At 39.9% G+C, this 27,428-nt stretch overlaps 2 protein-coding genes across 3 annotated transcripts in view; both read right to left on the bottom strand.

The window, feature by feature from the left end:
* The window catches only part of rnf216 (ring finger protein 216), a 42,226-nt gene extending 29,086 nt beyond the window's left edge, over window positions 1-13,140 (bottom strand). For both annotated transcript variants that reach the window (XM_048246364.1, XM_048246363.1), the window contains exons 1-4: window positions 13,069-13,140; window positions 11,420-11,588; window positions 9,923-10,068; window positions 8,822-9,577 (exon numbers count right to left, since the gene is read on the bottom strand). In XM_048246364.1, coding sequence (XP_048102321.1) covers window positions 8,822-9,577; window positions 9,923-10,068; window positions 11,420-11,486 — 969 coding nt within the window. In that variant the 5' untranslated portion in view covers window positions 11,487-11,588; window positions 13,069-13,140. The remainder of the gene's footprint in view (window positions 1-8,821; window positions 9,578-9,922; window positions 10,069-11,419; window positions 11,589-13,068) is intronic.
* A 4,194-nt stretch (window positions 13,141-17,334) lies between these two features.
* uts2r5 (urotensin-2 receptor 5) lies at window positions 17,335-19,962 on the bottom strand. Its single transcript, XM_048246235.1, has one exon. It carries the CDS (start codon window positions 19,428-19,430, stop codon window positions 18,291-18,293), a length of 1,140 nt encoding a protein of 379 aa, XP_048102192.1. The 5' UTR covers window positions 19,431-19,962; the 3' UTR covers window positions 17,335-18,290.
* Between the last annotated feature and the right edge of the window lie 7,466 nt (window positions 19,963-27,428).

The raw sequence follows: 27,428 nt of genomic DNA on the forward strand, positions 1-27,428 counted from the left end.
TTTGCATTTAATGCCGTTTGATGCCAACGAAAAATAAACAATATCGGTGCCTGATCAGCTGGCGAACCCAGCTCGATCTACCGCCATTATTTTTGATTTTCTAAAAGATTGAGTTTGGTTCGATGTTTAGCTGTGATTATTGCTGACCACAGTTGGGTTCACGCAGTGAATCGATGAATCAGCCTATATTGCACTGTCAATGATCTTATCAAAGTTTCAACTTTTAGTCTGCTAATGTATAGTTTAGTATTTTCATCAAGCGTTCATGTCAGTTATGCCGTGACTGACTGGTTAGATTAAAATAAAGATTGCCAGACTAGTTACTGTTACTATTACATGAACTAAAGATGACTAAAATCTTATGTAGAAGAAGAAACATTCACAAAAAAATCCATCCATCCAAAATGACCTTTGTTTTTGATAGCTGTTGAAAACGGCATGGAACTGACAGAGATGTTTTGTTTATAAATACATAAAAAATAAATAAACTAGATGTACCGCATAAGCTGTACAAAATATGACCGCACGCTCAGTCCTGTACATCCGTTCCTTCGAAAATAAATCACACTTCAATTTGTCTCCATATTTTACTCCATCCCCCCACTCTTGAAACTTTTGCGTATGCTTGTTTGGCATGCCTGAGTGTGTGTGTAAAGGCTGCACAGAAAGTACCCTACTGGTGCTGAAAAGGTGAATAGATTGTAGAATAGCCAAAGAAGATGTAGAATTGTTATAAAACCTTTAAAATCTCTAAACAATCACAAGTAGGGCAGTTCATCACAGTTCATCCATTGCAACTGGATTGATGAAAGGTCACTTACACCTGTAGGCTATATTGTATTTGGGAAAAGCAAAAAGGTATCAGCATAATGTTATTTATTTATTTATTTTTTATGTTTTATAAACAAAAATATCTCTGTCGGTTCCATGCCGTTTTCAACAGCTATCAAAAAAACAAAAGGTCATTTTTTTTTGGATGGATGGATTTTTTTTGTGAATGTTTCTTCTTCTACATAAGATTTTAGTCATCTTTAGTTCATGTAATACTTTATTGTCAATGCACAAATTAAGTAACAGTAGTCTGAAACGTTATTGTTAATGCACAAATTAAGTAACAGTAGCCTAGTCTGAAACTAAATGCTGTTTTACATCTAACCAGTGGTGCAAATAACTGACATGTCCAAATGGGCCTTTGATGAAAATGCGTCGCTAGACTGTTCATACACATTTTAACGGGCCAAAGTTGAAAAGCTTTTGTCCGTTATTGTTAGTGCAAATATAGGCTGATTCATGTTCCCTTGCAATGTTTAACTGAGGTCCATGGCTAGTCTGGCTTTCATCAGACCAAGCTCAATCTTTTAAGAAATCAAAAAAAATGGCGGGCAGATCAGGCTGGGTTCACCCAGCCTAGTCCATAGGCACCGATATTGTTTAATTTTCGATTGAGATATACACGCTCTGGCTATTCTAAATGCAAAATGCATCAGGAGTTATGACAAAACGGTAACTAACAAACTAGATCCTAATAGAAAGTTGTTAGCTTCCCTAAGCTACAGGTAGGATTATAAGGTAGGCCTATTGACAACATAAATTGTCAATAGGCTATGCTGGCGACACAAATAAAATCTCCTTTGGAAACCAATGGCTTACGCCTTACAGTATCAAAGGACTTAAACTGTCATATCGCGGGCGAAAAGTTGTAATAACATTCACGCAGCTCCATGAGTCAAGGAAAGCGAATGAAGTAGCCGCTTAAATGGGACCCACTACACAGTAGCTTAAGGTGTTTTGCTAAAGCAGCCATAATGAAATGAAGGTGTCATTGTTTGGATACTTCACACACACGCGCTTTTTTTAATTTCACAGACTACAACTACCAAGCTGTAATCAAAGCACATCGATTCCCCTCTCACACCCTGCACGCACTTAAAACAAAAATAAACAGGCGTCTCAGTCTCACGCATGTATAGGCAAAACTGTATCAGACCGGTTAACGTTGGTAAATCTTCCATTGCACAGAATGATTTTGTAGCACGTGCAATAAATGACAGTCGAAAGATACAAACAGTGCTGCTATCAATTTGCTTGGTATAACCGCATTTATAGTTTTCTACAAATGCAATCAATCAAATGCCTCCATCACTCAACCAGCGCTTAACGGGTAACATTACCTGGGTCCTTATTGATATTACAAGATTAACGCATTACTGCAGTAAAAACCAAGCATGTCCGAGAAACATCCTTAGATTTATTTCGGCTTCAAGAAAAATGGGAATTACACTTCATGTGAACATGGTCCTATCCTTATTAGATGTTAAGCGGTAAATTACAGTCCTTGTATGAAGCGTCCATTGTTTTTCCAACCCACTTTTAACTTCCAACAAAATTACGTCTCACTGCAACGATAACCATCTAGTGGACAAACGACTACTTCTGCGCCAATACTGAAAATGCAGCCATGATGATGATGATGATGAATATTTATTTTGGCTCTTTTAATCCTACTGATTTTCATTTTTTTTTACGGGGGCAAATCACAAATGAGTGATTATGAGCCAGGTTGATGTGGGCCCTTGAGACCAACATACCATAAAAGATTCACAGAGAACTGTGTCTGCCCTACCCTCCTTTCGGGGTCCAGTCCAGCGGGGGCTGCAGATGAAAAGCGAAAAATGACGGTTCCATGCTATCCATGTGGGGGTACATGCTCACCAAGTTTTGTGTACCCGGTCTTTCAGTGTCCCTGAAATCCTTGTTGGTGTCGTCACTAAATGTACACATAAATTATTTTATTGTAAGGCCCCCATGAGCGAAAAGTACACAAAACTTGGCATGCATTCAGAGGGTGTCATAATGATCCTACTCTTTTAATTTCGTGCAGTTTTGACCTTGTCAGCCAGAGATATTGAGATGAAAACACCTCATTTTTTGCTTTTAAATTTTTAACTAGGTGGCTATACATGAAATAAGTGGTAATGGGATGGGTTGACATGCCCCTTAAGACCAACATACAAAAAAAAGGTGGACCTCCTAGGCCCTCACGGTTCTCGAGATATTCACAGAAAACTGTCTCCGCCCACCTACAGGCCAGTTGGTGTATAGTAACATAAATTAATTTATTGTGTGGCCCCCATGAACGGAATTCCACAAAACTTGGCGTGCATACATAGGGTGTCATAATGATCCTACACTTCCAATTTTGTGCAGTTTTGACTATGTTAGGTCACAGATACCTTCAATTACACACCACCTCATTTTTACTTTTTGTGTTTAACTAGGTGGCGCTATACATGAAATGAGTGGTTATGGAATGGGTTGACATGGCCCCTTGAGATCAACATACAAAAAAAAAATGGTCCTCCTAAACCCTACGGTTTTGAGATATTCACAGAAAACTGTGTCTGCCCTACCCTCCTTTAACTCAATTCAGCGGAGGGGCTACAGATCAAAACGAAAAACGATGGTTCCATGCTATCCATGTGGGGTTACATGTCCACCAAGTTTAGTGTACCCGTCTTTCAGTGTCCCGAATCATTGACGGAAATTTGGGCATCGCGAAAAAAAAAATGAAAAAAAAAAAATCTGACTAAACCTATATGACCGCCCGCTTAAACTGTCTTGCGGTCATAATAAATAACATTATGCTGATACCTTTTGCTTTTCCCAAATACAATGTAGCCTACAGGTGTAAGTGACCTTTCATCAATCCAGTTGCAATGGATGAACTGTGATGAACTGCCCTACTTGTGATTGTTTAGAGATTTTAAAGGTTTTATAACAATTCTACATCTTCTTTGGCTATTCTACAATCTATTCACCTTTTCAGCACCAGTAGGGTACTTTCTTTCTGTGCAGCCCTTTTACACACACACTCAGGCATGCCAAACAAGCATCCACAAAAGTTTCAAAGAGTGGGGATGGAGTAAAATATGGAGACAAATTGAAGTGTGATTTATTTTCGCGGAACGGATGTACAGGACTGAGCGGCGGTCATATTTTGTACCGCTATGCGGTACATCTAGTTTAAATAAACTCTGGGTGCACTTACACATTTTCCAATGCCTCGTTTTATGTGTACAGAACCTATTTAGTACTACTGTAGAAGTTTGGTAACATTCCGGTCATTATTAGTGGGGTAATTTACGAGATTGGGCTGATACATAAACTATTAGCACTAACTCGACCAATGTTCGACCAAGGGAAAAAAGCTTCTGGGGGTGTATTTGGCTCGCAGTCATCGTGCAATTGACCCTAGGGTGAAATTCACTCCGAACCATCACTTTAAATTCAACAGAAAAGTCACATAGAAAGTAATAACTCATGAATCTTATAATAATTTGGATAATCAACATCCGTCGACCAGGTCATTATATTAGTCAATAGGCCAGGCTGCCACAGGCTGCCACGTTTAATCAATTAATCGATTAGTTGTTGACTATTAAATTATTGCCAACTATTTTGATAATCAATTAACTGGTTTGTAGAGCTGGGCGATATGGACCAAAACTGATATCCCGATATTTTGGGGCTGATTGGCGATATACGATATACGATATATATCGATATTTTAAACAGAAAGAGTTAAGTGTTTCGTATTCATTTAACATGACAATTATGACAACACAACCAGCTTTAATTAGAATGATTTCAGACTGCTCTAACACAGCTGTGCAAAAAAGTGTGAACAATAACATAGGCCTACCAATACCAATAGCCAATAGTCTGATAAAGCTGTGCAAATAACAAAAGACCAATAAGTCGACCCTGACTGAACACAGGCCTACATTGTAGGCCTACTGCACAATGCAATATTTTGGGCACAAAAATATTGCAGTAGCCTACTGCAGAAAAAAAGCTGCAGTTTTGTCACACAATGCAGTTTTTTTTATTTTTCATTTGGGTTTGATAGGGCCTAGATGACAAGCAAATGTAGCCTATGATGGCCTAGACATGTGTGACTTGCTATCGATAACAATTCGTTTTAAACAATTAAGCTACTTAAACAACATAACTGAGTCACTCACCAAGAGTGTGATAGACGCTACCATCATTTTGAATGCGTTCATTGCACATTGCACCCGGTTCGTAAGAAAGAAATCCCTACGCACAATTGAATGGGGTTTCGGGAATCATAAAAAATGATGCCTCTACTGCTCGCGAGTACCCGCGTGTATATCCTCTTAGAACCAGTTTACACGAAGGGAAAACGCAGATATTCCCCTGCGGTTTGGCCTCTCGTTTACACCAAAACCCCGTTTTTATCACAGAAAACGATTATTACTAAAACCTCCGGCCAAAGTGGAGATTTCTGATAACGCCGGTTATGTGCTGCCGTGTCAACAGGGATAAACGGCGTTTTAGCTTCTTAAACGTCACATTATGTGCCAGAAAATCCTTAACGTCATGTGAGCGCCTGATGTTTACAGTTTCTTTGGCTACTGATCAGGATTATCATGGATGCTGTTAAGGTGCTACTAATTTTTACTTTTGTGCAAACGCTTCTGGCCTGTTTGCATTTGCAACAACTGCTCTACATGGAGGAGCAGAGGCGAAGGATCGCACGGAGGTCAGCATTTTTACTGTCGTTGGTGTCGATTCTGAGGATTTTGATTGGCCAGCATGGCTTTTTTTTATTTTTTTATTGGTATCCAGAGCATTACAGAAAATATTCATCATTAAAGACACCTTGCATCCTGCCCAACAACTGTACACTCATAAGACATAAGACTTAGATAAGCAATACCACTCACATTAGTACAATAAAAAAAAACATCTGGCCAATCTCCAGGTTATACCAGTCACATTTCTCATGTGATTCAAATACAGAAAAAGCAAACATATAGTACAAGCAAACAAAGAAGACACTTGACTGTCTTTTGATAACTTGTCCATGGCTTTCAATAAAAGGTCTGTCTGGTACCATAAACAGAACTATATACATTATAGAACTGGGAGGAATGTGTGTACTTAAATTAAGTATATACAGTATCGTTATATAAAATCTACTCTTCTGGGAGCAATATAAAGGTCCACTTAACCCATATACTGTCAAAATCTTCTTGCGGGTTGGAGATAATATGTCAATCTTTCCATTTTGTATATATCATAAACTATGTCTATCCAGTCATCAATCAAAGGAGCCTGTTGCTTTAGCCATTTACTGTTATGGCCTTTCTACATGCTGCTAGTAAGATGGACATAAGTTTCTTGTCCTTAGCATGTATCTCTTTTGGAAAGTTACTCAAGTATAGAATGTCAAATCTAAAGGGAATAGTAACTTCGGGAAAACCTCTTGTAAAACCTGATGGACACTTATCCAGTAAGGGACTAGCACTGGGCAGGACCAAAATATGTGAGTGATTTGCATTATCTGTTTGACATAGTCTCCAACAGTCTGAGTCAGTAGTGTAGTGTAAACTTTTGTTGGGGGTTATGAAGAAAGCGTACAAGATTCTTCCAACAGAATTCCGCCAGCATAGAGAACTAGTGGTTTTCCATTGTGTTTGGCAGATAATGTACCAATCCTCCTGAGAGATGACATCATTAATTTCACTATCCCATTTTTCCTTAATATACAGTGACTCTTGTGATTTCATCTGTGAGAAACAGCTGTATATCTTGGATATGATTTTAGAATTAGATTCACAGTTATAAGCAGATGTGAAGATTTTCATCAATCCCTTCTCTAAATTTGCCATATCTACGTCTTTCTTAAGTGTATCAAAACAATGTCTCATCTGGAGGAATCTGTAAAAATCTTGCTGTTCAAGACCATAATCTTCCTTCATAATTTGGAAGTTCTTTAATGACCCCTTCTGTATAAGAGTACAGTAAGCAGTAACACCATTCTTTGCCCAGGTCTTAAATCTTTCATCACTTAAGTTAGGGGGGAAATCACTATCAAAAGCGCACCATTTTAACAGTTTAGCTATTTTTTGTATTTTGCACCTTTTTTTAGTTTGTTCCCAAATTTGAAGAGATAAACCAATAAATGGATTTGCCTTGTCCAGGAGGTGTTTGGTTAATTTCCCATCAGAGATAATTGCCTGAAGGGGGACCTCTGACATTGCCACTTCAAGGTCCTTCCACCTGGCAGAGTATCCAGGATTGCACCAACATATAAGAGGCCTAATTTGAGCTGCAAAATAGTATTCTAACAAGCACGGAAGCCCCATTCCTCCATATTCCTTCCTAAGCTGCAGAGTTTTGTGTTTTATCCTCGGTTTTTTGCCATTCCACATGTACCTAGATATGAGTCTGTCCCATTCTGTAAATTGCTGACTTTTCACCTCCACAGGTAATGTTTGAAAGAGGTAAAGCAATCTTGATAAGATATTCATTTGAACTGATTCCACTCTTGAACTTAAATTCAGAAATGGAATAACTTGCCATCTTCTTACATCTGTCTTTATTTTAGAATTCAGGGGCCCATAGTTGATGTTGGACAAAGTTGTTAAGTCTTTTGGTATGTAAACACCCAAGTATTTTATTGAATCCGCATCCCATTTTAACTGATATTTTTGAGCAATGTCCCTAGTGGGCTCATAATTGAAGGTGATGATTTGTGTTTTAGAAATGTTAAGCTTATAACCAGACATCTGGCCATATTCCTCCATACACGACACCAGTCTAGGCAGAGATTGTGTAGGTTGTTCTAGGTAAACTAAAATGTCATCAGCAAACAATGCCAACTTTTGTTCCCCTCCGAAAGTTGAAATCCCTTTGATATTAGGATTCTGGCGGATCCATTGACTTAGGGGCTCAATAAATATGTCAAATAAGAGAGGGGAAACGGCACATCCCTGCCTGCAACCTCGCTGAAGGGAAAAGGAGGCAGTGAGGTCTCCATTCACTCTGATTTTAGCTGTTGGGTTGTTATATAGTGTTTGAATAATTTTAATGAACTTCTCATGAAATCCAAATACACATAGAACTCTATATAGAAATGCCCGGCCAGCATGGCTTTATTCCTTTCCCTACACTGCCACCCATAGTTATTATGGCGCTCGACAGCGTATTTATGCGGGTTGACGTAAATGACAAGTTTTTTGAAAACAATGTTGTGTGCACAATGTTATTATGGAAAACGGAGGGGGGGAAATATTCGTTTCTCTAAATACCCGGCTATGTGTAAATGTGGCCTTAATAAAATCAGCGTGTAGGCTGTCTCCCTGAGGACTTTAGATCTGCTATATCGCTAAACGCAAGCACCCATAAGTGTATAGCAAGGCTATGTACCAAAAATGACATTTTACCGTGAGTCGAAGTTGTAAACAGTGTTGTAGCCTAACTTAAATCTGCGTGTACAAAACCGCTTGGAGCTCCAGGAATTTTGATTTCACAACGAGAATTCTCGGTCTAGCCGTTGATGTGCCGACGGAAATAGGCATCAGCACAAACCCCTGATCAAGGTAAACAAAATCTGACTCAGTGTCCGTCATGTTTGAAAGTTTGTAGTGCTGCGAGGGAGAACGTGCACACGCAAGGGGTGCAGTTGAGCGGAGCTGCGGCTGTCTGAATGGTCTGAACACAAAAGTGGCTTTGATAAAATGGCCCATTATTTGACATAATACAGGTATTATGATATTGTCTCAACTACATATCGTTTTTAAAAATATATCGGTCGTAGTCGTAATACCGATATATCGCCCAGCCCTATTGGTTTGTGTCATTTTTTAAGGAAAATACATAAGGGTCATTCTATGAAACGGGTGGCATTTAAGTCCACAACATTTGATGAGCTGCATAAGACATTTTTATTGCCATACCCCACTCTCGTTTTAAAAAGAGCAATACTGCTGCTGAGTCTGCATCAACTCACCACCTCCTTTACTAGGTCCCGTACGGTGACTGGATGCCTCTGCCGTCGCTGCACCTGACCTTCCCTGGGCGCGGAGGGCCCGGGCCTCTCATCGTCCACCTGTGCTGGAGGCTCAGCTGGCCGGGCTTGACCAGGGTTAACCTCCACCTGCTCCGCCCTTGGTGCGATGATCACCACAGGGTTCAACGGCACGTGTGTATTCCAAGGTGCTGCTGCTGTTGCTACAGTGGCTGGTGCAGCTGTAGTTGTTGCTGCTGCTGCTGGCGCTGCTGGTCCTGCAACTGCAGCGGCAGGTCTTTCCTGAGGGAGGGCAATGGGCGCCACAGCAGCAGCTACAGCCTCAGTACTTCTGTGCCCAACACCAACCACAGTCCCAGAGCCCCCGTAAATAGGAGGCCTTAGCACAGGCCTAACAACAGGCTGAATGAGAGATTGAACTACAATCGGCGCGGCCTGGCGGGCCAACAGACCAGCAGGCGCGGGAGCTACATACTGGGTCTGAGTGTTTCTAGTAGGCAAGGGAGGTCTAGGGAAGGCATTAACGTCTCTAGATGTAGAGGGTACAGCATTGTGGTCCACATCCAAGACATTTATGGCTTTGTTTCCTGATGTGGGGAGCGTCGTCCGCTGAGGAGCTGTTGAGGCTTGCGGTGTTTCCACGGGGATGCGGGCCGAGGCGTAGGACGTACCCTGTGAGGGCTCCCCACCCCATTTGGCAGCAGGTCGTATAAGCTGCTTCACAAGCGGCATCGGGGGCTGTGGAAGGGACAGTGTATGGCGCAGTCTGTCAGACCAGCAAGCTACAGCAACACTGTCAGGTTGTTTGGAGTGTAAGGGCTTCATCAGAACTACTGCAGGTAATGGGAAGTTCTTAAAGAGTAGTAATGGCCTACAGACATCACCTACATTTGCATTTGACATTTATTCATTTAGCAGACACATTTCATCCAAATTGACTTAAATATGTCAATTATATTACAAAGAATATAAAGAGGCAAAAGATGTACTATACAGTTTCCACAAATCAAGGAACAAGTCGTAAGTGCATTCCTACTGTGGAAATTGATCCTATGAAATAAGATCTCAGTATATCTTTGTTACCTCTAAGATTCTGACTTCATCATCATCTTCATCATTGACCAGAACTGGAATCTGAGGTCCTATGGCAAGTGGTTCATCATCCGAGTCATCAGATATTGTAATGGCCGAGTCTGTCGTAGCATGTAACCTTTTTCGTGATCTGCTACCTGTGGGGCATTTAGCAGATGTAGCCTATGAACAAACAGTATACTTCACAACAAATTACAGTGTTTATTAAAGCAATACTAGGAACTGAAGAATTTAACAAACAGTATTTATTTTTTCATTTAAAAGTCGCTTTTATCCTTACAGTATAACATAGAAATACATTTCATGCATATACGTCAGTATACAGTATGTGTTCCTTCTATATCAAACTTTTTATCATGGTGTAATTACACCCTTACTCCACAAGTTGAGCCACAGTAAACTAATGCTTTCCTGAGTGTTATCTGGCTCCCCACTCGCCTGATGTTGTCATACTCAGTTTTAGTCAGAATTAGAGTCTGATATTGCTCCATTGGGATGTGATTATGGTGCGTGTTTCAACCGATACAGGGGCTATTCTTCTCCATAAATGCCTTATTCTCCACAAATGCATACCTTGTACAACAGACATGATAGCGAAATATAAATGTCTACCTTTTAGCAACAACGTTTTTGTTAGAAAGAACCGTGAAGAATGAAACACTTGTTATTTAAATGTCACTTACGAAATAATCGTACCATGCTGAAAGCTAATATTTTGTCACTAGCAACCTACATCAGACCTCTGTAAGACACATTTGCATTTTCAGCTCTGAACAAAACTGCTCAGGAGTTCTGGTCTGAACCGTGACTCCGAACAAGTCTGGTTCGGGCATAGTTGCTCCACAACGGAACAAGTCCAGACCAAACTTCCCGACCAAACTTCCCGACCTCAAATGTTGTGGGCGGGTCTAAATTCGGCTGCCATTCAGGCTTGCTCAAAAGGCACCACACAAGGCAAAAAATTACTGAAACTATGTTAATATTTCTAAATTAACAAAGATCAATAAGCTCTTGGGTGCTCCTTGTTGGTGCCCCCACCACAATCCCAATCCTCCCCCACCTTTCTTATGCAGCCCTTGCCACTTAATCTACTAAACCCCTCTTCTACTGCACTTTTTACCCCCCCCCCCCATAAATGCACAAATAGGTTGACACCAGACATAATTTCACTGCATTTCTTACATCCAGTAACTATATGCATGTGACAATAAACTTCCTTGTATCCTTGTATCAAGGTTGACATATAACTAAAGGTAATTTAATAACTAGCCAAATCAATTCAATTTGCTAATTTACCACCATGGGTAAGACCTTAACTAAAAACACTCTGCTCATTGAGTCTGCTCAATGCTCCCAAATACAACAGGATAGCTATAGTTCATGATGAAAAGCATTGCTTGTGACAGACAAGCATGTTGCATGTTGCAGACCTTTTAAATCTGGGCCCTCAAAGCGACATTTAACAATTCTGCTGTTGCTACAACATACCTTGACTCCGATGTGTGTTGAAACTGGCCAGGTGAATGACGTCATCGTCACTCATTCCATCAGCCATGGCCACAAAGATTGACTCCCTGAGACCTCCACTGTTTCGATCACACCGGCCTCAAGCATGCACTCACCCCCTGTGTCCAGGCATCAAATGGACATAATGAATCTGGAAGCACAATACATCACAATCAATACATAAAAATAATTAATTTCTCATAATTCATCAATAACATTTCAAAAGTAACACAGTGGCACTGCATCAATCAAGCCTTGCATGTTCAGATGACATATCACAAACTGCTCCAGATTCTTAGACCTAGTATACACTTAACAAGTCCAGATTCAACCACAAACATCACATTTTAAAGTGTTGTGAATCAGACTCCTTTCTGTAAATGAACATACTGTGTATTTCTTGCGTCTTTTGTGATTTTGTGCCCATGTGTACCCTGTGTGTGTCTGTGATCTGTATGCAGTGTATCCTTTTTTATCCTTGAATGATTAGAATTTAGTAGGCACTATCTAGGGAACTTCAGGTGTGACTTTTTATTGTATACACTAGGGGGGCAAGGATGGGGGGAGCAGACTTCCCATTGTCACCATTTGGCCTTGAGGAAGTTGGGGTGCTAAAACAATATGTGGCCAGGCCTTTGAAGCCTTAATCAAAGAATAATAAAGCTGACCAGACCCGATTACACAACAACAAGAGACCACATCCCCATACACACCACACCTTTATATTGCATATTCATACTAGAGTATGTTATTGATAGTAATGCTATCAATAACATGTTGCGCCCATCGCACATCACTTTTGACTGACGTTACCTGAGGGAGCACAGATAAGGTCCATTCAATAATACTGCGCTCTCCAGTCCACACTTTCCAGCTTTCCAGGCTGACAGAAAGTTTATTGATGTGTAAACCTGGGTGGCTACCGTTAATGTCAGACTTGACCACGGGAAACCAGCAAGGTAACGTTAGATCGCTAGCAGCATCAAAACTAAAACCCCACGCCCTTCTTACAATCAACATTGATAACGATTGTTAACGCTTACTGTAACGTTATATACTGTGTATGTACGACTGTGTGTCATAGAACGTGTCAACATATCTATATCACAAGCACAACCCATTACTGACTGGTTATAAAAGATGTCATCATTCACTGACATAATATATTCATAGAGTTTGCTGTCAGCTAACCGTAAACCTGGTCACTTTTACAGAAGGACTCCTGTGAAATTGTGCATCCTCTTCTTACCTAATCTAACGTTTGAGCTCTATTCTAACATTAACGTTAAAACGGCATTGATAAGGTCCCCTCTACTCATCTGCGTCCAACCTTTGAGACGCTCCTGCACCAGTTGGCCACTTGGCTAGCTTAACATTGGGAAAAGCATTAATTACATGCTAGCTAAACAGGTAGCTAGCCAGCTAATAAACCTGAACGTTAGCTAAGTTAGCTTACTGATGAGGGAGTGCAGACACATACCAGTAGCTAATCGATACATTAATGAAGATTACAAGAGCTCCCATAGTCACTAAAAGGAACTTCAACAAGCAATAATTTTGACTTGAACATGCACAATCTCGAATGGTTAGAGGCTACTCATATTAACATCATTACTTGTGTAATGTCTTACCTCCAAAAGACAATATCCAGCTGTTAGCTAGCCAGCTAGCTACTCCAACATTTCTTGTTCTACCACTCGCCGGATATCGAAACAAACAGCCAAAACAAGCTGTGCGTCTTTACATCATAGGCTACGCACGGTGGATTTGGGGGATGTAGTTTTTAATGCTATGTACAAACATACTGTGCGGGTGACTGTAGATGTCACTGTTTCTCTCTCTGATAAATAGAAATATATTTTTATAGTAGGCCTGCCTACATTTCCACGTACCCCTGCCTTCATTATAGGGCAAAAAACACGACGTTTACACGTCATGCCCTCCTTGGCCTGTTAATCATCATTTCCCACAGATTCATTAATTTATGTAGAATTTGTATTATTATTTGTATTGTTTGTTTAGTTTTTTACAAATTCCTTCCAGGTTCATCAGTTTTCACAGCATGCAGAGACATTAAATAAAATGGAGCTTACACCTCTCTCATCCAATAATCATCAGTCAGCATCAGTGTGTGAATGTCATTCTGTAGAATGGGTCACATGTGTGTTAAGTAAAGAGGTGTTTACTATCAGTTTATAAGAAAATCTTGTGTGTCAATGCAATAAGAGCAAAAGTCACAAGGAAGGGAGTTGCAGAGTCTACTGTCAAGGTGCCAGACAACAAATGATGAAGTATTCAGGTCCCAGACAGGACTATTATACTTTATTAAATTCAGCTGGCTCCAGTATTGTGATGACAGAAAATCTCCATTCTGTGCAATCTGTGGACTTAGTGTGATTAAATTGTTCTAGCTTTATGACAGGGTGACTGTATGGTGTAAAATCATACTACCATATTTCTTTGAGGCCAAACGTGCAATCTTTCATTGCCATTTTTAGCAAATGTTAAATAGATTAGTTACTCGCATTAGGTTTCAACACTGACTTGCCAGCCGCAGCAACTGTGAAATGTCATTATTGCTTCTACAAAGAGAATGTCTCGGTTAGGGCAAAGTAATTGCCCTTTACATTTGTGGTGTACTAATGCCAAGGACAACACAGCCTCCATCAATACCTTCCGGTAGAGACAACCCAAATGTTCAGCAATAGGACGAATACCTGGCAACTCTGCAAATATCCCCTTAAGATTTTCATATAATTTACCACAACTGTGACACCTGAAATGGAAGACTTAACCCTAAGTAGGTCAACATGAATTGAAAACCACATGTATTTGAGGGAAGCCTGGTCGAGACATTGAGGAAAATGAATGGTGCCTTCTGTGCGTCCAGGGAATATCTGTTTTGTCTTCAGTCCTTGTAACCCGCTGAAGAAGAACTTAAAAGTCTCCTTATCCATGCACACTGTTTTTGATTAGCAGTGAGATTTTACCTATTGGATTTGAAATACTTTTATGTCAGAATAAACCCATGCCCTTTCATTGTAACTCTTTTTAGAAAAATCAATTTACATCATGTAATTATGTCATTATCTCCTGTGAAATTATCAGATGAGCATTTTGGCCAATTACTCTCATTATGTCTGAAAATACATTGGCTAACACAAAAATCTTTCTTTTAACACCACAAGCTGAAAAGCACAGTTGACCTTGTTTCATTTTATTAAAAAGTCCAGACCAGTAAAATAAGAAAAGGGAAAACTGCTGTCAATAGTGTATGTATTCAGAAACTGTGGTCTTTTACTCTTTTGTGATCGTCACTAAACTTTCAGCTGAATGAATTCTGTCTGGGATATCACAATGCAAAACTCCCTGGACGCAGACACTGTGACAACCAAAGCGATGATATGTGCTGTTAACTGTGATACTTTAGCATAAAGACGTCAGTCTCATTTCTTGGAAGGCCTTTTTGTGGGGGCATTCAATTCAAAAAGAGTGATGTCAGCCACATAAGAAGCCAAGTCGCATGAGGCAGTACATTTGAGCGAATCTTTATTTGACTCTCTCCAGTGGCAGGTATGGCAAGACACTCAGGCGCCCCCCTGCAGAGGCTGTTGTTCATTTTTACCCACACCAATAAAAACATCTCCATTACACATCTGGTCATTTTCACTCCAAAACAAAACAAAAAAAATGCATTAGATATCTCTGTAAAACTGGTTGCTATATCAGTGACTGAGAAAAATGTGCTTACTTCAAAGTGTTTCAGTTTTTCAGTCGATTAAAATCATTATTTTACCATTTAAGGCAGCTGCTTAAGTACTATTAAAGATTATCGTTTCCTGACTCCTCAAAAAAAGTTTCTCTAAACATTTTTACTGGAAGCCCATTGAGTTGGCAAGTCCTCTTGCCAGTCTTGAATGCCTATTTCTTTGTCTGAGACTCATTAAGGAGATTGAAAGATTGCTGGATATTACTGTGTCACAGTGGAAATCTCATTGAAAATACCACAGACCCCTTCTTTTCAGAAAGTAGGTCAATAATTCACCATCTGGTTCATTTGATGACAGTTTGGGGAAACCAGTGTACTGAAATTTCATGTGGTGTTATGGATTAGGTCGGATCCTCAGCTCAATAAAAATGTGTATTGTTCTTCTGAGTCCTACTGTGATTATTCTTCATCAATGAGTCGCATTCTCAGATTTCTTCACACCATCAGCTGTCTCATTCCAGCTGATGAAGTGCTTTCGAAAGATACATTTATGCTCGGCTCAACTAACTTACTGTAAACATCGAAATCGACACCTTTCATGGTTCTCCCCTGTACAGTATGTTACCTGGGTGCTGTGTTACCCTGTCTCATCAGCATAGTGCATAGTGTGTATGTGTGTGTGTGTGTGTGTGTGTGTGTGTGTGTGTGTGGTGTGTGTGTGTGTGTGTGTGTGTGTGTGTGTGTGTGTGTGGTGTGTGTGTGTGTGTGTGGTGTGTGTGAGTGTGTGTGTGTGTGTGTCTGGGTGACTGAAATACACAAAGGCATTCAGTATACTTATTGCTGAGTGGACGCTAGGCAGCCACTGGCTTGCCCCGGCCCCTAGGGAGGAGAGTCCACTAATGTAACTGCCATGTGCTCCACGCTGGCAGCCAGGGATCTCATATGGACATCTTCACATGAGACAATGTGGTTGTGAATGATTGAGAGGGTGAGAGCATGCGAATGATTGAGAGGGAGTGATAGTGAGAGCGAGGGGAAAGGAAGAGAGAGAGAGAGAGAGAGAGATGGAGCGAGAGAGAAAGAAAGAAAGAGAGAGAGAGAGAGAAAGCAAGGGAGAGACAAATTGATGGAGAGAGAGAGAGATGTGGGCCATCTGCCATGGAATGTTCTGCCAAAACGAACACGCAATTTGACCTGTGATGATTGCCACATCTGACACATTGTCTGCATATGAAGGTCTGGCTCTCCCACAACCTGACCATGTTTAAATTGGTGCCGGACTTATTGTGGCTTCCTGCATTTGGCCCAGGGCCTACAGTTGGGAAATGCTATACTGATTATGTACACATATCCCAAAACGGCAGATTTAATTGAGCAAGAGTGCGTGCTGAAGAGACCAAGTCTGTCTGCTAAGGCTGTGAACTGAAGAATGTGGAGGGCAGCAATTACCTCAGAAAGTGCCTTCATGGCTCATTGCATGGCAGTTCACCTCCAGCAGTGTCGGGGACCAGAGGTGCTTTTAAGAGATTTTGATCATCAATAAAATATTTTACCCACTGTGAAACCACACATTTGGAGACTCTTCAAGTTCACCTTTTCACACAGACTTTTTACGCCATGCCTTTTCGGTCATGCAAATGATCTGTACAGTGCTTTTTACTAGGCTCATGGCAACATTAAATGGCCGTGTTTAGCTCTCTTCAGACACGAATTAAATGTAGACTACTGATTTATCCCCCTTCTTTTCGTGTTTACTCTGATGACTTGTAAGGATATTGCACCATCTGTATAAACAGCTGCCACTGAAATGGCCAGGTCACCAGCAAAGAGCAGCCAGTCTTCTCAAAATTTCAGGCTGTGGCTGAAGAGAAACAGCCAGCCTCATATTCATAAACAGAGTTACCTAATCCCTCCTTGCTGTGAGTGAGATAAGGTGGGTCTCACTATTGATATTACCTATCAAGGTCAAAACACGGAAAATAATGTCTTAAGTCACAGTGATTTCCTGTAGCACGGTTAAGCACAATGTGTGAAGTCAATGTTTTGCCAGAGCACAGTGTAATGTCTGTAAAAACACTATTGTTTTTCAATCACCACTCAGGATTTATGGAACAGCAAATACTCCATACTACAATACTGCAATAGTGTAAACATTTATTAAGTGATTTTGTACATTTTGTTATTTCCGTTCTGCTGAGAGAAAGATCAAAACAACTGAATTACACAAAATGCATGCAAATAACGAAGTACAGAATTCTTACATGTCTTTTGTAAATACTGCACATACAGCTAAAAGCATGGTAAGAAACCACTTTGGTGTTTTGTCAACAGTTCACAAACCTTTACAGATGTAATCACATTCTATGTATTGACTCATCTAAATACTTTCCAACCCCTACTATGTATTTTCTTCTTTCTTCATAAGTTTGACATTCAACAGTTAAAAGTGTTGTTGACATAATTACAATACCTCGGTGAAGCAGAGAAATCTCGAACCACTCCTAAAATACAGCAGATAGTAATGACACAAATCCACCTTCGTGAAAATATTGATAGCAACAATGAAATTAGAGATCAGAGATCAATAATCTTAACATTTTCCTTGAATGCATAATCAGATAAACAATACACGTACAAAACACAAGATGAGGTTGCCTGTGTGTTGGTCTCCAAAACAACTTTTGTTCATGCCATGAATAGACAATTTTTCAACTTCTTTCTACAGAAAAAATACACTTTTCAGAGCAGACCACAATGGATAAATAAATATCATGTCAGATATATCATATTCTCCTTTTTTTGCCAGGAGAAAATACCTTCAGAGCTTGTCAAGACAAGGGTTGAAAAGGCATCCCTATAAAAACCATCTGTCCCAAATCTTCCAATGTGCACATATATCTCCTCTGAAGAATTTGATCTCATGCTCCAAAGTTTCTCAGACGTTTTCTCATTCACGCTCAAACAGTACAAGCTACTGCACTACATGTGTAGACCTTCATTCTGTGTCATCAAAAAAGCTTTTTTTTGTCTGTTTCATCTAGCAGCTATTTCACAATTTAAATGAATACACACAATATAAGCAACCACATATATAGACCAATACAGTAATAGGGAACAGACTAGAATGGCTTTAAGCTATTTATATCAGAGCTTACTGAGTGCATCTGGCTCACCATTTTGAGGAGTGAGGGTCATAGTATTGGTAAACTGATGACTTGCTGAGGACACTGACCTCTGTGATGAGTGCCTTAACTTCCTTCTGAATCCCATACCTCGCTTTTGACGATCCCTCACATATTCCTGGTAATTCTTTGTCAATAGTGTGTACAGAAATGGGTTGATGCAACTATTACTGTAGGCCAGACAAGTCACAATGAAGTTCACATATACCATTGTCCTATGAGAGAGGTCTCCATTTCCAAAGTAGTATATACTGAGTAACTGCCACAGCCAAAATGGTAGGAAGCATGCCCAGTAAGTTAGAACAATACTGAAGATCATATAAAGTACCTTCTGCTTGGGGCAACTGGTCACACCTTCAGCTGTGACAACAGTAGTCTGTGAAACCCAGTAAGTTCTTGCTAATTTAAGGTACAAATAGCCAATGATGAGTCCAGGAGCCAGGATGCAAGTGTTAAACAAAACTGTCAGGTAGACTTTGTAGGCACTGATCTGCCAGGTTGGATGACACATTCTTTTCAGAACACCTTTCTTGTCGATGCTACTTTTAAGATCTATCATGATCATAGTTGGCAGCGCCAGTAGGAACGACACTATCCACACCACACAGGTGACCATCCGCCTGTAACTCCTGGATCTTCCGAACGTGTCCAAGGGGTTGACGACCGCAAGGTACCTCTCCGTACTCATGATAGTCAGAATGAAGATGCTGGCGTGCATGGTAAGGAAGTCCAGACTGAAAATAATCCGGCATCCAATGTCTCCAAAGTACCAGTCCTTTGCAAAATATGTGCAAACTACAAAGGGAATGGTAAAGAGATACAGAAGATCCGCTAGAGCCAGGTTGACGATGTAGACATACATAGATCCTGTCACTCGGACAGATATATTCATAACGACCAAGGTATACACATTCCCAACAACCCCGATCAAAAACATCCCAGTGAGCACCGTCCCTATTAAAGATGTTATGAAAACATCGTTAAACGATTCAGATTGTTCCGCATAAGGGACGGGTGGAGATGCGTTGACAAATTCATTTAAGGACGAGTTTTCCAGAGTCCATGGAGTAGTTGAATGCCGTCCCGCTGTGCCCATGTTCATTATGTTAAGAACGCTACCAAAAATGTTTGAAAAAACAATAAACCCCTTTCCTCAGCGCTAATCAAGTGCAAAAATATTCCACAATAACCTTGAATATAAAGTACGGACATTACGAAAATTGTAAACAATGAATAGGGCTTTCAATAAGCACAAGTAAGTCTAATTTGTCAAACAGGAACGGCAGAGGAATGGCATTAAAAAAATCCTTTGCGATAACGCAGCGTCTGTTCTCGGAAAGGTTAGTGACAAACCCCTAGAATCCTCTAAGTCTTCTTGCACTTTTTCAACGGACCAATGGCTCAAGAAAATAATCAAGCTTTGTTGTCCTGACAGGGTTTGAAGGTGGAATTAGGCTAAATTTTCTCTGGCTCAAATGATTCGAAGTAAAGTTGATTTTGATATCCTTACAGTTAACTTCGTGGCAACACTCAGCACTGAGTGAACAGCAGTGCGCAACAGCTATCCTTTCGCTTGTGCTTGCCGCGCTTAGGTAGCCAAGGTTAAAGCACTCCTCTCAGTTGATCGCTCCGAACAGCTGCAGAAAGACAACGGAGAAGTCCTGCTCACATTGACGGAACACCTGTGAGTGTGTGTGCGCGCGCGCGCGTGTGTGTGTGTGTGCGCGCGCGCCTTTTCTATGCGTAATATTTCCAAAATCTAGGCTATTAAGTAGAAATATTTTTAAACTAAATTAACCTCACACAAGTTAACGGAACTCGTTAGTAGATGTAATGTGCTTCTTTTGCATGTGTCAAAAGAATCCTGGAGATAAAGGAATGTCAAGAATAGAGATTGTAAGAAGCTCGCATGCAACATGCCTTTGGAACGCGTAAACAGCATTTCACGGTATAGAATTAGTGTGATATAGCCAAGCGGACCATTTTAAGATTGTTTTCTGATTGAACGTAACATGTAATTACTGTCTGACAGGGGTCTATGAATTGCACTCGGCATCGATAATGATGCAGGTGTCGCGCTGAAGTGCTCTCTCACCGCATGCTGGCACTCCTTTTGATGGGTGAACATTCTAATCCTTTCATTTTCACATTTATTATGCCTTGTCACACAGATGTTCCGGTCCTCTTTTGTCTTGAAGGATTGACTGCGTGAATATACCCGGTGTGAATGAAGGGGGCACGCAACATAACCATATATCAAATCCATTACCGTCCATTACATCAAATTATCAGTAGGCCTGAGCAAGAAAATTATTTGATGGATGCAGGAGTATGATTTGAGGTAGCACTCCACAAACTAATTCCATTTAAACAGGGAAGAAAAGCTACAAACCTCCATAGCTGTCAGCTTAATTAAAAGGGACAAGAATTTATTCAAGTTATCCTCACAAAAAAGTAGTATTTTAGAGGTAGATTGGAACGATCACACTGACCTAATGAGAAATGCTTATGTGTTTATTGTCTGGCTATGGAAGAAAGGCACTCTCCACTTAAGTGCCACTCTCAAGTTTAGGTTTGGCAGCTTCCAGGGTGGCCCAATGTCAGTCACATGACCTAGAGGCGAATCAAGAGAAGCAGCCACTGGAATAAATCAATGACAGGCAGCAATTTTACCAAACCCACCCAAGCTTTGGGTAAACAAACTACACACACACTTCTTCAGATGGAGGGAAAGAGGGAGAAAAAATACACATCTTTGAGGTCCGGAGAGTTTGATCTACAAAAAGTGTTCAATGCATCCAAAGCCAACTGGATAGTCGGCAATAGAATATATTGTGAATAAGTGTGAAGATGTGAAGGTTCCATTATTCCCTAACCCTCTGCAGACCGAATTGTTTTCAGACAATAATATTGCCATTCATATTTTAGTTGTGAACACTATTTCAACATTAATATTCTTATGTCAGTGTGTCATTTTGAATTACTGTAGGTCTATACCATGACTATAAAGGCATAGATTAACTGAGAATGATCCCAACCATCATGCCAAAAACAAAGTGCACAAATGATTTCAATGAATGTAACTCATGGTATATCAGGCAGGTTGGTGGTGAGTCAGTCAAGGCTTTTAATAGGCACCTGTCCATTAACGTTCATCAGGGCTCTATCAGTGCCAAGTGCTTCCTCCCTCACCAAATTTGATCTAATTCTGAGAATCCGTACTGCATGCAAACAGAATCCCTGCAGATATGTCTCCATGGAGACCTAATAGTGCACACCTGAAGTGCCAAGCATGCGCCAAAAGAGTGGCCTGAATATGCCTCTCAGTTCCACCACTTACGCTTTACAGAAAATAGCGGCAGCAGAAGGTCAGCTATGCCTGCAGAGAAGCCGTCGAATCTCATAGAATAAGGAATGCCATTATTAGGTGATTACATTTCTTTCATTCAGAGGAATCGGACTGAGATGCGGCAAAGGAAAAATTACAGAGAAGTCAATCAACTGAAAAAGGCTGCATTTAGTTTCTTCCACTCATTTGAGCGTCACTGACAATATGTTGAGATGTAACGTTTGAGTCGGTTTATTCAAGCAAGTCATCTGAGATCAGAGTGACACTAGCTTGAGCACAGTAAGACACAGAGGATAATCCGGAAATGTTTTTTGATGTGGCCTTCAAAGACTAACTCTGCCCTCTGTGTAAGTCTAAAGTGATACGGGGGTGGGTTTGTCTGTGATAGTATTATTATGAGATAAAAGGCACAAAGCAATAAGGGTTATTTTCAATTTCGACTGTATCGAGATGATGCAAGAGTCTCAACCCAAGGCAATACAATGGCTAAAGGCCAAAAACCACTGGCAGAATATATTTCCAGGCATCAAATATCTCCCAGTGTACGGTTGAGGCCTCTGGACCAAGTCCTTGTTTAGAAACAATATGTACTCTCAAGTTCTAACTGAGTTGTTTACACTGTTTTCCTGTCTCAGGAGTAGCAGAAGTCCTCTTCTCTGTCTGTGCCTTTATTGATTTCTCCACTGTTGCCATAACGTCCAAGGCTGTGGTTCACATTCACCTTTGATGTCCTTCTTTGCATTGGTATGGTGACAAAAGATGTTTTATATTTTTATTTCTATGCAGCCCTTACAGGGTAGCTCCTGTGAGTGGTCCCTCACTAACACGTATTCAACCAGAGACCAACTTAACAAATTTAAATCAATTTGAAAGATGAATTACTCCCTACATGGCTGTTTTAATATTCAGGTAATGTGCAAATTAGGCTCTAGCCACACAGAGAAAACAGAGTATGTGCTGTCTGTATGTGCCTCAAAGTGATGGTAATTGACGATTGTATCTGACCACTGCAGTTAGCACTGTTTTAATGTCAGCACATGTATGCTTTGTGGTAGCCATACCATTTAAAACCATTTAAAAGTCTTTCCATGCATCATAATTCCACATGAACATATTTCTCATATAACCAATAAACATTATTTTCCCGGACCAATTAATATATATTTTCCAACGGTTAAGCTTGGACATGGGTTTATTAAGATGGCAATATAATGCAGAAATTAAATTCCTGAGTTAATGTTTTAGGAATGCCAGTATAGAACAGTACAAAACCCTGCTGAAAAAGACATTTTAAGACTGCCAAACATAATAGGAAGGATGCATCAACTTCCTGTTTCAAAATTGTTTGTTTTATTCCAGGCTTTGGACACACAATTAGGGCAATAAATCGTCTTGATTTATAATGGTTCAAGTCCCATGTCCGGTCTTAAGTTTATATTAGTTTAAATTTCTCTATTGTTCATCTTGCTGAGAATTACTGTTATTCTGTGAGATTGACAAGTGATTATATCCTAAAGAGTGATATTCTGAAGTAACCCGAGAATATTTGTCAGATGAATGCTTCTCTGCCTTCAGAGGAGCTGTCATTAAATCTAGGCTTGACGGACTGTCAGGGGCTGTAGGATTGTCCTCAAAACCAGGACAAATTTAGTGCTGCATGCCAATTTGGACTGGAATTTGGGTTTACCCAGAAGCACAGTACAACAGAGTCTTTGAAGTTCCTGCACTCTACATTGCCCAATATATGATGCCCATTATATTGGTGGCGCTGTCTAGTCTATGCAGTAGTTCTATAAAGCTCTCACCCAAATCCCCATAAATATGACATCTCTCTGTAAGTCCTCACTGCAAAAACCCGGCGACCACACATCAGAATGCATTGTGGAATCTCTGCGACAATGTGGGGGGAATAACAACCAAGGGAAACCTAACACAGAGGGAAGGTTTCAAACTTTTCCCCTTCTTTGAAGATTGCTGACAGGGATATCGTGGACTTAAAAGAAGAGTGTGTGTAGTAATAAGATATTGAGGCTGGTTACTTTGTGCCCTTTACTTTCTGTGTCTCATTAAAATGTCACCAACCAAAGAGGGACCTGAGCTTTATTCTAATCCGCAGTGCATTTCAACTGGCAGGAGCTCAGTTGGAGAGGTGTGGAGGTGAATAGTGGGTACGCAGGGCCGCTGGTTGGAAGGAGCGCTATGGTTTTTAAATGAGCCCTCCTCAAAGTGACAGATTACCTGCTACCTGTGTGTTTTATCAGCGAAGGAATATCACTAAATTAGATCAGTCTTATCTTATCGTTCGAGGAACACATACACACAGAGTTGTTCATGCTTTTATTTCCTTTCCGACTCAACTACTGTAACAGATTGTTTTCCTGTTTGAGCCACCAAGCAGTTGCCTCGACTCTAAATTGTCTAAACTCCATAGCCTGTTTTCTGATGAGAACCAAATGTATTGGTTTTGTAATATGCACAATTGTAATTGTGCATATTGCCTCAACAGAGGCCTCTTTTTTTCACTCCAGCTCCAGAGTTAGTGTTGTTAGAGCTGATTTAAAAATCGTTTTAATAATATTCATGGCTTTGCATGGTCTGACTCGTGATTACATTAGTGAGCTCTTAACCCTCTCCTCTCCCCTCTGGCCCTCAGGTGCCCCTGGTCTGGGAAAGGTTCCAGCACCTTATTTGAGAAGTCCATACCATGCATCTCCAGTCAGAGGGCCTTTAAATTCTTAAACAGGCCCTCTTGCCCTTTTAGATTAGGTTGAGCCAGTACATGAACTATAAAACGTAGGCTTAGAGTTCTGTTTTTGTAATATTGTTTTTTTTTTTATCATGTACAATTTTCATTAAAGGTGTACGTCTATTTAAATTATATAACTGAATCTATGTTCATGCTTTTTATTATTTGAATGGTGTATTTGTATGGTGGCCTCTAATTTGTATTGCACTACCGCCTACTTTATTACTACTTTATTACCCCCCCTCTTAACCTGGGGTTACATTATCATTAACATTTTTTCATAAATTATTGTCTGCACACTACTTAAACAATACCAAGTAAAATATTCATGAATTTGAATGTTTTGATTGATATGGAGTTTAAACAGAGAAACCACTTCCTGGATTCCTGGCTAGCTATATTTCATTCAGAAAGTTAAAAATGAATCACTGAGAAGTGTATGGAATACGAAGATAAATCTAGCCAAAGGAAAATGCCTTAAGGTGCCTTTGGTATTTAAGAAGGGATTTTTGTACTCAGTTTAGATTATCTAATTTTTCAAAGATCATTTCACGAAGTTTTCCTTCAAACTTGCCTCGTTTTCTTTGACTTTTACAATTTAATGGTAACATTTCTTCTCCTGTGCTCCTATGACAAGCAAAGGTCAGGTAACAATAGCTGAACAAATTAATAATTTAAATAGCTATTTTCAAGCTTTTTAGAGGCACCAAGAATTTATGAAAGGTGACACAGAACTCCAGTCCCATGCGTGGGGCATAAAAATGATTTGGGTCTTTCTGAGTCACAGATACCATCAAATAACGCACATAGTGCTCTTCCATTTAGGAGTGTGTCTTGATAGCAAAACCTAAAATTAGAAATGAATGAATTTCCTTCCAATATTACTGTACACGTAGGCCTACATGAAAATCTGTAAAGCCATGAATGTCCAAGGAGATAAAGATCAGGCAAAAAAGCCAGTGGATCTGTACTTTCAAATAATCCATTGTTGAGTAATGGTCTTTATGGATTCTTGCTGAAGTAAGTCTGTACAGTGAAATGATTTTATCTGTGTTACCCGACTCATTACATTTATGTTAATGTACTATTGTTCTCATATTTAGATTTGACACTTTGAAACTCTGAAACAAATTATGAAGTCCATCCTGACCTTGAGCTGAAACAATTTAATTATATGACACTTTGACTAACTCAATTAATTGCCCATTCAATCCAGTGCTATATTTTTGTTACATAGCCAATTTTAAAAAAATCTTCATTTGGAAACATGAGGCCTAATCCTTCAAAACCTTAAACTCTCTGGAGGTTGAAGACAGATGAGCACAACTGCCCTCATCTTTCTCGCAGCTCTGGATTGCAGTCTCTTTGTACAGTCAGTCTTATGTCACTGACTAGTCTTCAGATTCACTTTTAATGGTCTTCGTCTCAGTGTCTTGCTAGTTCAATATTTAAAAAAAAAACCTTTTTGAAGATAGGCTGATGATGTTAAATAATAAGTAGCAAGACTTGGGAGTATTTCTTCTCCACAAGTATCAGAAGTAATGTGTCACCTCAGAGTTGCCAACGTTAAAAAAATAATTTTTAAAAAAACAGACAGGGATTTGCTGCACATTCTTGCATGCTTTTTCAGCATAAAACACTTGACAGCAAAGATTATGTCGATTGTAGTGCAAAGGGATAAGTACCATTACAGATCCTTCTATCTTCGCCATTGTGTCACCCAGTTGAATTTTCCAGTTCCCACTGAAAACTCATTTCTTTTAAAGTAATTACCTGTTCCAAAGATGACAGCTTAGAAGAAAACGACTGGAAAAATGTATGCCGTGTGTGTTAAAAACACCAAGCACCTTTCATAACCAAAAGACTCAAATTCACATTAACAAGTGGAAAGTTTTTTGTACATAACAGATATTTGACTATCTTTTATGAAGCATGTCAAGTTCCAAAACAAATGAAGACTTCTGGCTCCATCTGGCAATAACAATCAATTCTTGGCATTTACTCAGATTTGAAAACAAACATGAGCATTTACCACGGGGATGACACACTGCAAAGGAAATATCTTTAGTAGGCTATAGATTATTTGTGCTGTGTACAGTGATCTTTGTGAAGCCAAGAATAATTTCAAGATGATTCATATGAAATTATAATTTTGACCTGAGAGCAAATGTTACCTGTGTGGTCTGTTAGAGAAAGTAGCCATATTTTCTCAGTATCATTTCAGGGAAACATGATATTTTCCAAGCTTGAATGAAGCTACTGTACCACAATACTAGGCATACCTGGGTTCACAGGATTTCATGCTGAGTCCAGCATCTTGCTGTTGTTAATACTTAAGATAAGGCCCTGAAGGTCTGGTCATCTATAATGGATGAACTCTAAACTCAGAGTAACTTTAAACTTGGCTACATGTCTGCCTGTTATGTAAGGAGCATTTATTATGTAGTTGTAGCTCCTGCCACACTTTCACTATAACTCACTTAGGGAGTCTTGTTGTTGCTTCTGAGGGTCATCTAGTTGTTATAGTGAAATATATTTTGTAAAAAGAGAAACTTTCTTGCTCTCCAGATAGTTTGATCTTGTCACTGATCCCATGAGTGGGTCTGATAAATGTTCAGTTTTTGGACCTCCACTCATGCAGATGGGCACTTCAGTAGAGCGGTAACGTGTCTTCACGTTCTTCAAAACAGGTGCAGAACATCTTGAGGGCGAATTTCAATTCAAAACTCATACATTCAGTTGATGAACGACATAAAAGAACAATGAATCAGGAATTTTTGAGACGCCGAATGACAAACGTCCCATAAAAATGCCTCAGAGGAATTTCTGCTCCTGTCACAATTTTTCCATATCCTTCATCAAATTTATTCCCAAGATTCCTACTTGTAAGAGGTGCGTCTATAAAGTTCTTGTGTAAAAGTCAAACTGCGTGGCCAATAAACCTGTCTTCATTCCCAGCATTTGTTTGGCCAACATGTCCTCCAATTTATGTCCATTTGCCATAT

The sequence above is a fragment of the Alosa alosa genome, chromosome 6 (assembly GCF_017589495.1).
Source record: "Alosa alosa isolate M-15738 ecotype Scorff River chromosome 6, AALO_Geno_1.1, whole genome shotgun sequence".
NCBI lineage: Eukaryota > Metazoa > Chordata > Actinopteri > Clupeiformes > Clupeidae > Alosa > Alosa alosa.

Coding starts and splice junctions, on each gene's coding strand:
- uts2r5 (XM_048246235.1), bottom strand. CDS start 19,430: ATGAACATGGGCACAGCGGGACGGCATTCAACTACTCCATGGACTCTG.